We start from the raw sequence: 15,698 nt of genomic DNA, 5'->3' as shown, positions 1-15,698 counted from the left end.
CCAGCATTTGTGTGTGTGTGCATACGCCTGTATGTATAGCAAATCTTATTAGGATCTCTTTACAGTAAGTTTTGGTAGTAGAATACTATTTCTGTGATTTCTCTTGTTTTATAGTTTCTATTTGCTTTGACACTCTTGAACATGCAGCAAGTTAACAAATGCTTATGGTTTCAAATCAATGTAGGCAATCTGAGTTGAACAGAAAAATGTAGGAATCCGCAAGAAATACGCATGAAAATGCTTTCTCTTATAACTAGAAAAATTCACGTAAGAACAACAGAGATTAAGGAGAATCACTGAGTTCGTTTTTGCTGTCAGACCTTTACAGAGGCAACAGAAACACTCCTTTCAGAGACCACATTCAAACAAGTCTATTTTACAAGTCTAAAAAGCAAACGCAATCCCATCAGCATGTGGTTTGGTAAGAAAGATTTTTCAAAGTAACATTAAAAACCATCATACCTTTTTCTCACCCCAGATTTTATTAACTGTATGTTTTCCTCTTCGAGAACTTGCATCATCAATAACGTCATCATGAACCAGAGTAGCAGTGTGGATCATTTCTGCAACTAAGGCTATGGAGCGCTGGCTGGCTTGCATCTCTCTAATTAACAGAAAGCAATGCTTTTTAACAGACGCCGCCTAGAACCTTCTCAGCAATCATCTTGTGAAAACTGGATATCGAATCTAGGATAAAGAATTGTATTTCTCTAAGAGAAACTGTATAAAAATGTTGGTTGCTCTATAGACCCGAAAGACCCAGCTATGACACCCAGATTTCAATCCACAGAACCACAGGTGGAAAAGGAGAAGTGAGTCTTGCAATGGACCTCCACATGCACACCTTAGGATGCATGTGCCCTTACACTTCACACACACAAATAAATGTATCTTACAAAAATGGTTTGCAATGTATGAAGATTATTTTGTTTGTTTATAGGTGTTTTGCTTGCATGTATGCCTGTTCAAGGTCAGAAGAGGATGTCAGATTCCTGCAACTAGAGTTATTGATAGTTGTAAGCTGCCATGTTAGTACCGGGAATTGAACCCAGATCTTCTACAAGAAAAAGACATGTTCTTTTCTGCCCCAGTATAAAGTGTCTTAAAGAATTAAATGCTAGGGCATGCATGCATTCTCTCTCTCTCTCTCTCTCAACCTCTCTCTCTCACACTAAAAATAATCAAAATATATCTTAAAAAATCAAATGCCACTGTGCAAAGTTTTAAAAACTATACTAAATGAATGACATGACCAATAATTTCCTCATATTTAACTTTGTTGGGTCTCTAAATTCATTTCTCCTCACAAATTACAGGATAGGAACTTGCAAGGAGGGGGCTGGAGAAATGGCTCAGTGGTTAAGAAAACTGACTACTCTTCTAGAGGTCCTGAGTTCAATTCCCAGTGACCACATGGTGACTCACAACCATCTGTAATGCGATCTGATGCCTTCTTCTGGTATGTCTGAAGACAACGACAGGTACTCATATACATAAAATAAATAAATATTTAAAAAAAAGAACTTGCAAGGTGATAAGCAATACTAATTTAATAGTAAAGCGGGAATGCTACAATTTCTTTTTCTCAGAAGAGGGACTACTCCTTAAGCAGTCTTTTCTCCTCAGGCCCAAGAACCAGTCATTGTTATATCACTATTTATGGGAATTGTAAAACACTGAATTTTGATAAATCAAACTAGAGAAATATATTTGAAAGGACTTAAGCCATCCTGAGCATGGCAAACATGGCTGTGGTAGGCCTTGTCCTTCTCCCCCTCTGCCTTGTTAAAAACTGTTAGATTACATTGCTGAAGCTAGCCCCCAAGGTCTATTCCTTTGCTTGGCCATTTCTTCCTCCTGAGGCTGACTATCAAAATCCAGCTAGCAAAGTCCAGCATTCAAAAGTCCTCTACTTAACACACCCAATCAAAATTAAACACCTTATCTTAACATGGGTTTACCCTTTTACCTTTACAAACTATCGTTTTTTTATGTGCCAGGTCTGTTTCCTCTCTACCCAGAGACAGTCCTTTTCCCGGATCCTCTGTCTCCTGTCTATGTCTCTTATTCCCTGTCCCTCACAGGTAAAAAGAGATCTTAGTCTTGGGAATTCTGAGCCAGTATTTTCCCTTTCAACACCAATTATGTTTTTTGATACATAATTGTAGCGTAACATTTGACTGGTGCACTAAGTGTTTATCACAGGGGAGGGAAGGGAGAGGCATAACAAGTGACCTTTCCTTTAAGGACCTAACTTAACATCTGCATAGCTAGTGCTCATTTTAATTCTTTAGGCTCAGCAGAAAGTCATTACAAATAGCATTGTGAAAATGACACAGGCATTCACTATACATAGGTATAGGAGCATCTTCTAATCTTGCTTTCAATAGGGTTTTAAAGTGTGGTGCTGTGGTGGCCCATCTTACCCAAAGCTTTAGAACTCAGTCTCAGCCTCCTAACTGCTTCCAACCCCAACATCAATGGTAAGGTACTGCTTATTATATACTAAATATAATTATGTAATATGTAATATTATATAAATTATATGGTTATATAATTTTATTTATGAGATATATAATATATATTATATATTAAATTTCACAATTCAAAACATAGCAGCTCCTAGTATTTCCAGATTACAGGGGACTCTTTTTGTTTTGTTTTGCTTTTTTTACTAGATATTTTCTTTATTTACATTTCAAATGTTATCTCCTTTCCCTCTGAAACCCCTCCTATCCTATCTCCCCTCCCCCTGCTCACCCACCCACCCACTCCCAATTCCCTGTCCTGGCATTCCCCTACACTGTGGCATGGAGCCTTCACAGGACCAAGGACCTCTCCTTCCACTGAGGAAGGTTGTCCTCTGCTACATATGCAGCTGGAGGGGTCCCTCTATATATACTCTTTGGTTGGTGGTTTATTCCCTGGGAGCTCTGGGGGGTACTGGTTGGTTCATATTGCTGTTCTTCCTATGGGGCTAGGAGACTCAAGGAGGAAAAAGTAAACAAAAAGTAATAGCAGACACAGACAAATCATCACACAAAACCAGTGCAGACAGCTGCAGACAGCACAGCTCACAGAGAGAGAAGGTTCTGGCACTGAGAGGTCTTGGGTTTGATCTCCAATACCAATAAAAGACTCTGCATTGGTGAAAGAGAAAAATCAGCATTCATGCAGTTTTGAAGAGCTTATGCTGAATCTATGAGCAGATCCTTAGGCCTGCTGTTAGAAAGTATGTATTATCTACGGAAACTTATTAGGCTCTGTGTTCTTTGAGTTGATACATAGGGAAATGGGTTTTTGTAGTTTTAAAATATAAACACTTTTCTAAGAATATTATCTTAAATGAATTTCAGCCTAACAAAATATAGACTTTTGACTAATTAGTGGTAAAACTTACCGGTAAAAAACTGTTAAGGCCTTTGACCTTTGCTATGTATTTCCAAGTTGGCCACCATTTCTATTATTATAAGGTATGTCAATAAATAGGGCTCTGACTAGAAGGACAAAACAGTGAGCACTCAACAAAAAGCCAGCATTTAAATATTTGTAATTTGAGGACATGAAAACGTGCTGAACTGGGTGATATATGTGTATAAACCCAATACTTGGGAAGTAAGGAAGGAATATAATGAGTTTGAGGCTAGTCTGTTTCAGAAAACAAACATTCCCCAGGGGAAGGTGGCCCATGCCTTTAGTCCCAGCACTCAAGAGGCAGAAGCAGGCACATGTCTGTGAGGCCAGCCTGGTCTACAAAGCAGGTTTCAGGACAGCCCAGGCTGTTATACAAAGAAACTGTCTCAAAAAAAGAAAAAGAAAAAATAATCCTTGTTTTGAGGTACTGGGTTTTTAAACTAGAACCTTATATAATGCTAGGCAAGTGTTCTCCCACTAAGCAATAGCTCCAGCTCACAAAAATTGTTAGAAACTGTAAAGACTACATATAGAGAATGTGAGTTTATAAGGAGGGGATCAGTATGGGAAGACTGCACTCTTGAATTTACAACAGCTGTGAGTACCTGCACAAGAACGTGCCTCTCAGCATCCTGTCATGGTGGTAAACGATAGGGTAAGACCCCATCCCTCTCTATGGATTTATGGTCAGTTAGTGCTTGCTTGGGAGGGTTGATAATGATACTCACTGGGTCATCTCACCAAAAGCAAAACCAAGAAGGTAGAAGAAGGGCTAGCTGGGGGACAAGAGACAGGAATGGGGGAGTGGTAGACTTGATCAAAATATATATTAAACTGATGAACACAAGATAATGAAACTCATTGTTATGTGTATATATCAATGTATGCTGGTAAAACACTTTGGAAAAAAGAAGTTGTGCGTCAAAAGCATGCCAATGGGTACAGAATCACTTTAATGCATGTAACAGTCATGAGTCAGGCCCACATGTCTGATGCTACCTCTATACTGTCTTTCATAAGCTCTTTATCAAGTATCCTACAATGAAGGTACAGCTCAAATATTCCCAAACTGTGTTATATTCTGTGTTTTCTGCAATCAACAGCTTATAAAGTTTCAAGATAATCAAAATTTTAACTATAGGGAATAATGGTTTTAAAAAAAATCTTTATTTTTCAACACATTAATTTTAATAATTTAATGTGGAAGTGGAAGATCACATGTCACAGTACTTATATGGAGATCAAAGGGCAACCCAAGGGAATTAACTTCCTCCATTTACCATGTGGATCTTAGACATTAAACCAAGCTATTAGGCATGGTGGCGAGCACACCCACCCACCAAGCCATCTCACTTACTAGGGAATAAGGATTTTAGATAGTGGAGAAAATGTTCTTTCTCATACTATATATGAAATTCATAAACCATTTTATGTGTTAAAGAATTTCATCAATGATTTCTCTAGAATAGTAGCCTTCACCTCAGAAGTAATTTTTTTATTTTTAAATTATTTTTTATTTAAAAAATTTTTTTAACAGAAGTAATTTTTTAAGTAAAATTTTTTTTAAATTTATATTTTTTGTGTGTATGAGTTTTTTCCTGAATGTATACATTTGTGCCATGTGCAGAAGCCAGAAGAGGTATCAGATGCCCTGGAACTGGTTATTAACAGACAGTTGTGAGCCACCATGCAGGTCTCTGCTGGAGCAACGAGTGCTCTTAACTGCTTGGGCATCTATCTCTCCAGCTCCCAGAGGTTTTTGGAAAAGGCACTGCTGGTTACTATCACTTGGGGGCATCCATTAGCTAGAAGCCACAACGCACAGGAAGCATTAGAGCTGTTGACAGCATAGTGGTCGGGCAGCAGTGGTACTGACACTGAGAAAAACCTGTCAGTCTGGTCCAGGGGAAGCACTTCTGGTCTGCTTGCCACATAAGTGAAAGCGGCTTAGGTGCTGGTTAAAAGGTTTCACTACACATGCAGAACATACTGTGAGCCCCTAAAAGTCTCAAGTTTTGTGGAAGTCAACTCTGAGCATGGCATGACATGTTGAACTGATTGGCACAGTTACAGAGCACTTTAGGCAGAGAAATATCTGCTAAGAAGCAACATCTGATGTTCATTTCCACAGCAGCATCATTAAAATTAGTGGTAACAGCTTTGAGGCAGTCTTTAAAAGTACTATCTAGTTCACCAGAATATGATCTACAAGAGTCTCTACCAGCAGGTCACTTGACATCATTATAAAGACATTTTGGCAATATGGTAGTACTTCTAACATGAAGGGGGCTACAGCTCAGTGGTAGAGTGCTTGCCTTACTTTGGATGATCCATGCAAAGCAATAGGAAACTTTTAAAATATTTCCTTTAATGCTAAAATATATACGTTTTGATGTTTTAACATTTTATCTATACTGATTTGAGGATAATTGGTCATGTTTTCTTTAAGCATTTCTCTTCTGCAAAATGAGGGTCATAAGAAAGCACTCAATCCAAGGTCTGTCCATGATAATAGCACAGTGTAACATTAGAACAAGCTTTGGGTTAACTGTCTATATGTATAATGGTTAAATGAATAGCTACACATCTTGGGATTCTTTACTTTCTAATGGGAAACTAACTGGCAAATGGAAACTAACTAACTAACAAATGTTTCTAATATATTTATTTGTAACTCAAGTTTTCTACTATATATTCATAAAGTCTGTAAAATGACGCTTATTTAGTGAGTCAAAGTCAGAATCTACACATGGTCTAGTGAAGTCTTAGATGCGCTTCTTAAGTGAGCAATTAATTAATAAGGTTATGAAAGACAACTTTCCAAATTAAAAAGAACAACAAAAGCAGGAAATAAAGTAACTGACCGGGCATTATTATGATGAATATTACACGCTCGGGCCATTAGCACCACAATAATCGGTCTAAAGGCTTTTCCTTTGCCATCGAAGTAGTATTCGGACATGTCCTTTAGTTCTCTGGTGGAGATGTGCAGCTCCTGAAACACAGTTTCCTTCTTGTTAACATGGCATTACAGACATGCAGACAGGAATCTTGTTTTCATCAAAACTTCAATTTTATTTTAGTGTACTCATTTCAAGTGAGAAATTCAACACAAAAAGAATGTGTGGCTTTGCCCCAAGTGGTATGGTATTAGTACTAGGGCAAGTATTGCCACTTTTCTGATGGGTAGCTAGTGACCATAGGATGAAAAACTGAAAGGGGGGAGGAAGCAGCGAGGAAGGCAGAGATCAGACAATATAATGTGTGGGATCCTATGAAGCAGATCAAGAATCTCCCCAGTGGGGAGTCAACAGGCAAGGGGGCAGACAGCTAGGATGAAGCACAGGTCAGGAAGTGTGTCTGGGCTGTATTTAGCAGAGGACATTTCAAAGGTTCACAGAAGAAATGTAGAAAAGGCATGGTTTACTTAACTGTGAGAAACTTACTATGAGGTGGGGAGAGATAATTTATCGTTATTGTTATCTGAGTTATGTTCTTGCCGTGAAGCCCTAGATGGCCTTGAAGCCAAGCTCTTCCTCCTTCTACCTATCAAGTGTTGGGAAACAGGAACACTATGCCTGAGACAAACACTTAAAATATAGAATCTTTTAAAAGCCCTGAAGAAATTAGGAATAAAAGGAACATAATAATGTTTACCAAAAAAACAAACTAAAAAAACAAAGCAACCTGAGCCAAGATCTCAAAGTATACTCCAGAGTTATAGTAACAAATCACAGCACTTGGCACAAAAACAGATATCCTTAAAGTAGAATAGAATAAACTAAAAACAATTTCTAACATTAGTCTAAATGGGGAACAACCCAAAAAACACTTTTTCTAAACTCAGAAAAGAATATTTATTCATTTTCTCCATTCTTATTCAATACAGTGCCTGAAGTCTTAGCTAGATGAGTAAGATGAGAAAGAAAGAAAAGGATACAGATAGAAAAGGAAAAGGCCAAATGATCCCTAAATACACTTCATGTGATCATATAAGACTCTCAAGATCCCATCAGAAAACTCAGAAATGATAAAAGTTTCAGCACAGTAATACGCCTAAGCAAAGAAGGGGAAGAGCTCTACAGTGAAGGTTTTATAGCAATAAAACAGACACTAGAAAATGGAAGGCTCACGCATGGATAATGAAAACGGCTATATATGAAGAGCTATAGACTCAATACATATACAAAAATAAAAATCCTTTTCAACAAACAGGGCTGGAACAAAGGAAATACACATATAGTAGGATAAAACTAGAGCCCCGATTTTTATCTCCAAAAAGACAACCAATGAATCAAATACCTTAACATAAGATCTGAAACTCCAAAACTGAAAATACACAGACAATGATTTAAGATATACATAGCTGATGATTTCAACAGGACTCTAGTTGCTTGGAAAATAATAACAAAAACTGACACATGGGAATGCATCAAAATAAAAAGCTGCAACTCAAAAGAAACAAATGAGTAAAAAGACACCCTATAGAATGGGAGAAAATCTCACTAGCTATATATCTGGCTGAGAATCAGTGTTCAGCATACCCTGGTCACGCTAGCTAACAAAATACAACAAATGCTTGTGGGGATGTGTGTTCATATGTGTAATCCACATATTGTTGACAGTAATGTAAAGTAATTTAACTACTATGAAATTAATATGAAAGTACCCACTCCTCAAAAACAACCCCATAAATTACAAGTGGAACTTCATATGACCTCGTGATGCCACTCCTGGGTATATACCTGAAGAACTCAAAAGTCAACCTAGCACAGAGATACTTTATGGCCATGTTACTGCAACACTACTCACAACAGCCAAGTATGCATCCAGCCTATGCTCCCATCAAGAGATGAATGAATCAAGACAATGTGATATCCGTATACCATGGAGTTTTATTCAGCGTTGAAGGATGAAATTATGGTGCTCACTTTATTAAGTGAAACAAAACAGACTCAGAAAAAAAAAGATGTTTTTCTCTCACTTATAGATCCTAATTTCTTTTTAAAAGTAAACACATGAAACTATGGAGAACAGCAGGGAGAAAGGGGAAAGGAGTAAAGTGTGTAGGGGCAAAATGTGTGATGTGCTTGGAAAATAAAACTATGGGGAAGATGGAGAGCAGAGTCAAGTGGGAGGAGGAAGATAAAAAAGTCACGGGCAATGCAAATTATATAATTTATGAAAATATAACAATGCCCCTGTTTTTGCAAATAATATTCAACAAAACACAAGCATAAAAAACAGGGGGGGAAGCTGTATATGGTAATGCATGCTTATAACTCACTAATTCTAGCCCATGGGAAGCTGTAGGAGGATGGTATGAGTTCAAGTATGAGCTGGGCTACATAGTAAGACCCTGCCTCAAAAACAAAACAAAATAAACAAAACAGAAAAAACAAACAAACAAAAAAACCCACCCAAAACCAAAAGACTGATTCAGTGGGCAATAGGTTGGTAACAATAAAAGTCCAGAAAAAGGAAGAGATTGGTGTGGGGCAGAAACTGGGCCTGCTGCACGGGGATGAGCTCCACGAAACCCTGGCTCGGTTTGACTTGATAAGAACAGAAAGGGTTCTCCATGGGCATGCACTTGTAATATCTGCCACTCAAGAAGCACATAGCTTGAATCAGAGCCACACAAAGTTATGGAGTGCAATTGCTAAGATAAAGGCACAGGTGTTAAAGATAAGCATGACAACAACCCTTGCCCACAAGGAGCCCAGGGTCTAGATGGGACAAGACTAACAACTACAGTTAATACAGTATAATGGGTAATATCATTTAGGGTAAAGAAAACCACTCTGGGAACACACAGAAAGGCTGGTTCAGGCCAGAAGAGATTAAGAGAGAAATAACAGAAGGGAGGATATAGTGTGTCCTGGAACCTGAAGGGTTCTGGAGGCAAGAGATAGACTAGAAGGTCATGGAAGAAAGGACAAGAAGGGTCCAAGGGCTTTTCCAAGGATCCTAGGTGATCCTGTCAATAGTCAGGGATACCAGGGAGGAAATCAAAACACCAAACCAAACTATGTATGGGGTGAGAACAGCATTCCAAACACATTAAGTTTGACATAGTCATAGATACTTCATGGAGTAGTATGCTAAGTAGTTAGTTATGTAGGTTTAGAATAGACAATTCAACCTGAAATAAAGCTATCTGGGGGATTAAGAATAAAAATGAACACACAGACACACACACACACACACACACACACGGGAGTGGGGGTTGTCAGAAGTCCAAACAACAGCACAGTTAAAGGGGTTAGGGTAGATGAGATAGAAGAAGATCACAGAAATCAACACAGGATGGCCTAAAGACTAGGTGACTCAGGAAATTATGGAAGCTACATGAACAGTTTCAAGGAAGGAAAATGGTAGTGAAAAGGGTTAAGGCAGGGGAAGAACAAAGCATTCACTGCAGTCAGTGAGAGACTGCTCCTGTGATTTGAAAAGAAAGGCACAGGCAGTGGTGGGGTAATGCAAAGGGGTTCAGATACTGTGGGAAAGGAAGGAGGCTGAAAATGAAGATAGGCTGGGTGTGGTAGCATATGTTAATAATTCCAGCATTCTGGAGGCAGGAGGATGGTGAGTCTAAGGCTATCTTGATACACAGGAAGTTTAAAGTCTGCCTAGAGGCGTCATAGTGAGAGCTTACCTTAAAATAATCTAAGTAAACAAACAACCCAGAATATGAAAGACAGTGGTAGAATACTTCTCTAATCCTGCATTCAGAAGGCAGAACAAGAAGATCATGAGTCCAAGTCCAGCTTGGACTACACAGGGAGTCTCTGCCTCAAAACAAAGCACCACACAAGGGCTTTGAGTACTACTAGATGATAGAGCACCTGCCTAGCATGTGCAGAGTCCTCTGTGACACTGCTATTCTGTTGTGAGGCATTAGGCTAGAGTCCTCAGGGAAAAGATGGTAAATTCTAAATGGGGTACTAAGTTGACAAAGAGTCATATGAACATTTTGGAGAAGGATTTTATTCATTTTTATTTTTTAATTTGTGCATGCATGCCAGATAACAACATTAGATGTCATTCATTTTTCCATTTTGGAGACAGAATCTCTTGCTGACCTGGAGCTCACCAAGAAGGATAGGCTGGCTGGCCTGTGAGCCCCAAGTACACATCTATCTCCATCACTATAACAAGAGTAAGCCACCAGGTCCAGCTTTTTAATATGGTTTTGGGGATCAAATCCAGACCCTCATGCTTTCACAGCAAACATTTTTCTAACTGAGCCAGATCTGTAGCCTGATTCGAGTTCGTTTTTCACTGCACAATTCACATCAGTGTTAGCAACCTATAGACAGAGGCTAAGGTCATGATTTGCTTTGACACGTGACATTATGAGAGGCCCAGGAGAATAGGTTTGCCATAATCCAATCCATATACTGAGCAGTGCTATATAATCCACATGATATATATATATATATATATATATATGTATATGTATATATGTTGAAAGAAGAAAGTCATATTTGGAGCAGCTTAGCGATGGCATTCAGAATTAGATACTGAACAGGCATGTTTCCTGAACCTATTTCTTTAGTTTTCCAACTCTGCACTAACAACTTTCTGTGCAGTACCATGTACTCCATCCCCTCCCTATACAGTCCTGTCCAGCATCGGGCTCACAGTTGTTCCTGAGTAACACATCGAACTCAGTGGGCACTGGCATGGCTGCCTTTTCATTTGTTTGTTATTTGAGACAGGGTCTCATGTGGTAGCCTAGCCAAGCTTAGAACTTACTATATCACCCTGACTAGACTTGAACTTGCAGTGGTCCTCCTGCCTCAGCTTCCCAAGTGCTGGATTATAGGCGTGAGCCACCATAAAATGGCTGCATTGTGTGTTGATTTCTAATTCTAAAATGTTATCAAGTTTCAGGAAAATAAAAGCCTTACCTTTCTAATGTCTTCATACAGACCTTTCAAGTCTCTCCAGCCAAGTTTAAAAGGATCACTGTATTTCTCACCACTCTGAGTTTGACGACAACTGCACATTGCTGGTGTCCTTTGATGAAACCTGGTGAGTGGAAATGCACATGACTCCACTTTTAAGTAATTCAAACACATGTGTATTTATATGGTGGAAAAAATGAAGCCAACTTGCTAGAAATTAAATATGAATCTGCAAAGGTCACCATAATTTAAAAATGCATACTGAATTCTAATCTTGCTAAATAATACATTAATAGGTGATTTTAATGAATGGTACCTTGACAGCCAACATTGGAAAAAGACCATATTATGTTCACTGTATTCTGAGTAGAACTCAAGTTATACTATACTCCTAGTTTTTGAAATGGCAGAGCTCATGTAAAGCAAACTATCTTGACTTTTCCTTACACATTTTGTCATCCTAACCTAATAAAATTAGAAGTTTACTAGCAGTGATTATCTTTGTAGCTCTAATAAGGATTATAAACTTACTGTGATATACTATGCATAGTTGGGGAGGCAGACATTAAAATCTTCATAAGACTAAAATAGGGTATCTGTAAAACAAAAGTATGAAGAAACCTTTGAGAATATTCCTGGAAACTCATTCATAACAACAAATATCCCCATAACTCAGAACAAAAGATATTGTTCAGTCAGCCACTTATAAAAGGTTGGAAATCTTTGATAGATTTTTAAAAGGACAATTAGAAGTTCCCTTACCTGATTATAAAGGTAATGTGTCATATCAGAATACAGGAATTAGAGGAAAGCAGAAGTCAGTCCCAGAGTGGCAGGCCTGTAATCCCAGCTACTAATGAAGCTGAGGTAGGAGGATCAAGGTTCAAGGTTGGCCTAGGCAACATTGAGTTCAAGGTCATCCTGAGCACTTTTAGTGACCCTATCTCAAAATAAAGAGAGCTAGGGAATGCTCAGTAGAAGAGCAGTTGCTTTGTCCTCAGAGGTTAAAGGTCTAATTTCCAGCAGTGAGAAAACAGAAAAAGCAGAAAATAAAAATATCTGTAATAATACATCCATCCCTCTAAAAGTTGAGTCCATATTTGTTAAGCTGTGTCCATATTTGTTTCTACCTCTCTACACCAGAAAAGATGCAGCAAAACAATTTCTTTCCATTTAACTAAGACTGGTCACAGAACAGGGACGCCTAGGGTATCTTTTAAATTCTTAAAACACACAAATGCCAAAAGTATCTGGGATGACTAAGAAAAGATTTTTACCATTAGGAAGGGACTGACATTTACACAATGCTGCCTATGCTATTGTTATTACACATAGTTGGAAATGGTGCTTCAGGGTAAGTAGTGTTTAGCAAATGAATGGACTTCGAGTACAGCCCAGGTAGACTATGTGCTTTGATGATACAAAGCACTAGCAACCTCAGGGGCATTTTGATAATAGTGCGATCAAAGAGCCAGGAATCACCTGGGCATGGTAGGTTAGACCTGGGATCTCAGCACTGTGAGGTTAAGGGAGCAGGTGGACAAGTTCAAGGTCAGCCTGGAGTACATAAAAAAGGCTGAAAGAGAATATCAAAGAATTACCGTTTAACACTTCTAAACAAATACTATTTCTAACAATTAATATTACTATTCTTTAAAAAAAGAGAGATTTATTTTTATGCGTATGGGTGTTTAGCCTGAATGTATGTATTTCGGGTTGGCAAGGTTATATAGGGATATAATGAATTTATGGCACAGGCATGGGAAGGCCCGATGCTGTTATTTTTCGAGAAGGGGATCTGGATGCCAACAACTGCCTTTCCCAATTTCCAGAGACTGGTTCGGGTAACTGCGGATGTTCTTCAGGAGCTGCATGGCGTCGTGCTTATATTACCTTGGCCATACTGGGCTGTGAAGCAGGATTCTCTGCTGAATTCTAAACTCCTGCTATCAAAGGAGCTGTGATAAAAAAAAAATGAGTCTTGTCACGCACATTGCATTCAAGTGCTTGGTCGCCTCCAGTTCCCTGGTTTCCTGCTTCGGTTCTCCTGGACAGATCAGGAGGCAGGAGAATCAGGAGGCAACTTGGCCAACTTCTCCCAATATGTCTATACGCCACATATATACAGTGCCAAGGAGACCAAAGAAGGAGTTAGAGCCCCTTGGAACTGGAGTTATAGGCCATGTGGATGCTGGCAATTGAAGGCAGGTCTTTCAGAATAATGGTCAGTGCTCTTATCTATTGTCTGTAGCTTATATATTACTATTCTTAAAGACAGGATGAAAGCATTTTAAAAACTAATTTACTAATCTAGTCTGGCAAGGGCTTTTATATAAAATATGTGAAGACACTTCTTGGAAAAAAAGATGAATATGAAAATAAAATGTGTGTTTCTTGATAATAAAGTGTTATATGTTTTAAAACCTTTTTTTTTCTTTCAAAGAGCTTCACAACTACAGTTTTGTTTGTCCCATGACAGGATCTCACTATATATCCCCAGCTGGCTTCAAACTCACAGATTTACTGTCTCTGCCTCCTGAGTGCTGAGATTAAAGGTATACACCATCATATCCACATCTGGTCATAACTAGGTTTTTAAAATTATACTTATTCATTTATTTATTTTGTGTGTGTATCTTTTTGTACATAGGCACATGCCATGGCACATATGTGGAGGTCAGAAGACAACTTGGAGGTTCTCTTCTTCCACCATGTGGATCATGAGGCTCAAGTTCAGGTCATCAGGCTTGACAACGCAGGCTTTACCCAGAGTCACCTAACCAGCCCACTTATTTTAAAAGTTAGAAAACCTGGATTCCAGAAAATTCAAGAATGAAGAACTGACTGACAAGCATGATTATAATTATAAGCAAAAAATACCCTCAGAACTGTGCATATCGTCATCTCATTAAAAACCTCTACGTAGAGCCGGGCGTGGTGGCGCACACCTTTAATCCCAGCACTTGGGAGGCAGAGGCAGGCGGATTTCTGAGTTTGAGGCCAGCCTGGTCTACAGAGTGAGTTCCAGGACAGCCAGGTTTGTACAGAGAAACCCTGTCTTAAAAAAACCCAAACAAACAAACAAACAAACAACCCTCTATGTAAGCATCCAAAAGTAAAACACATAGAGACAAAAACAGGGTTTAGAAACACAGGAACCAGCGTTACAAGTAGTTATTTTGAACCAAATAGGATTGGGGTGTGTGTGGGGGGGGGGGGGTCTTGCTTTAGTTACTCATTTTTAGTATGTATTTTCTGACTTTGCCTGAATGAACCATACATTGCTTTAGCTGTTAAAAGAACACAAATGTTGACTTTGCTAAACAGTGGCTAAGAAGACTGAGGTCTGTTGTCTCCACCACTGCATTATCTATTCATTAAAATATTAAGAACATTTATGAGTTACAGAAAATTATAATGTTCCCACAACATAGCAGGAGTTCTCTCTTTTGATTTTACCATAGGACAGCCCACTTTCCCCCCTTCTGGGATGGGCGTCTTGATATGTAGCACAAGCTGCCTTTGACCTCACAGTCTGGCTGACTCAATCCATAGTAGCTAGGATTACAGGACACTCTTTAGACAATATACTTACTTCTTTTGGTCTCCTTAAGTAGTTCATATACAAATGTAATGCTTTATTATGGAACATATAAATAAGGATCATGCCTCCCTCCAATGCTTTAAGACAGCATCTTATTACACAGCCTAAGTTGACACTGAATTGATCCTTATGCCTCGGCCTCTCAAGTGTTGGGTTAGCATTAGTGTACCATTCCGCCATAACAAGTGACATCTTAATGGAAGAGTAACAGCTTTCAATCTAAGAGTTAAAACTGCATGATTAATACAGGCTACTCTCTGCCACTAGGTAGCTTAAATACTGTTAATTGCAGTCTTAGAGGACAGAGCTTGGTGAAAATATCAAAAATTTCTGGCTGGGCCACTTTGTAACATTTTTCTCTCTATAACTACTCTTAGAAATTATATATATATATATCACATACACATTATACATAGAATACTCAAACATATTATACATACATATATATATATAATTAACTTGAGAATCCAATGTACAGCATACACTTATTTTTATTTACTCTGCAGTCCTTGGGCTCAACTCAGAACTTTGCCAATGACTGGCAAGTGTTCTACCACTGAACTATAACTATTAGTTCTGCAGAAACACAAGATAGTATCTATTCAATTATATTCTCAGGTCCTCAGTCAACCTGTATTCTACTTAGAGCTACCTCAGGGCAGTGTTTTCAAAGGGAAAGAATCATGTTTTAAAATGGCAACCAGTTCTTTACAACCAGTTCTGGGGCTCACTGAGGATGGCAGTGAAAATAATTTTTCCACTTCAGA

General features: G+C 38.6%; 1 protein-coding gene across 12 annotated transcripts in view; it reads right to left on the bottom strand.

Annotated features, from left to right (window-relative positions):
* Positions 1-15,698, bottom strand: part of Pdss1 (prenyl (solanesyl) diphosphate synthase, subunit 1) — a 45,885-nt gene that overhangs the window by 27,063 nt on the left and 3,124 nt on the right. For 7 of the 12 annotated variants that reach the window (XR_374108.4, XR_001783152.2, XR_001783150.2 and 4 more), the window contains exons 2-5: positions 11,859-11,923; positions 11,331-11,451; positions 6,279-6,409; positions 463-604 (exon numbers count right to left, since the gene is read on the bottom strand). Coding sequence is in view for 7 of the 12 variants with exons in the window: in XM_006498188.4 (XP_006498251.1) it covers positions 463-604; positions 6,279-6,409; positions 11,331-11,451; positions 11,859-11,923 (459 nt within the window). In the remaining 5 variants the exon portion in view is untranslated. Of the gene's footprint in view, positions 1-462; positions 688-6,278; positions 6,410-11,330; positions 11,452-11,858; positions 11,924-12,089; positions 13,286-15,698 lie in introns of those variants that run through there. The other 5 variants (XM_006498191.4, XM_030251890.1, XR_001783153.1 and 2 more) reach the window with 4 other exon arrangements.

Source organism: Mus musculus, chromosome 2, assembly GCF_000001635.26.
Source record: "Mus musculus strain C57BL/6J chromosome 2, GRCm38.p6 C57BL/6J".
NCBI classification, from domain to species: domain Eukaryota; kingdom Metazoa; phylum Chordata; class Mammalia; order Rodentia; family Muridae; genus Mus; species Mus musculus.
The sequence above is the reverse complement of the archived record's forward strand: the minus strand, read 5'-3'. Positions and strand labels throughout refer to the sequence as shown.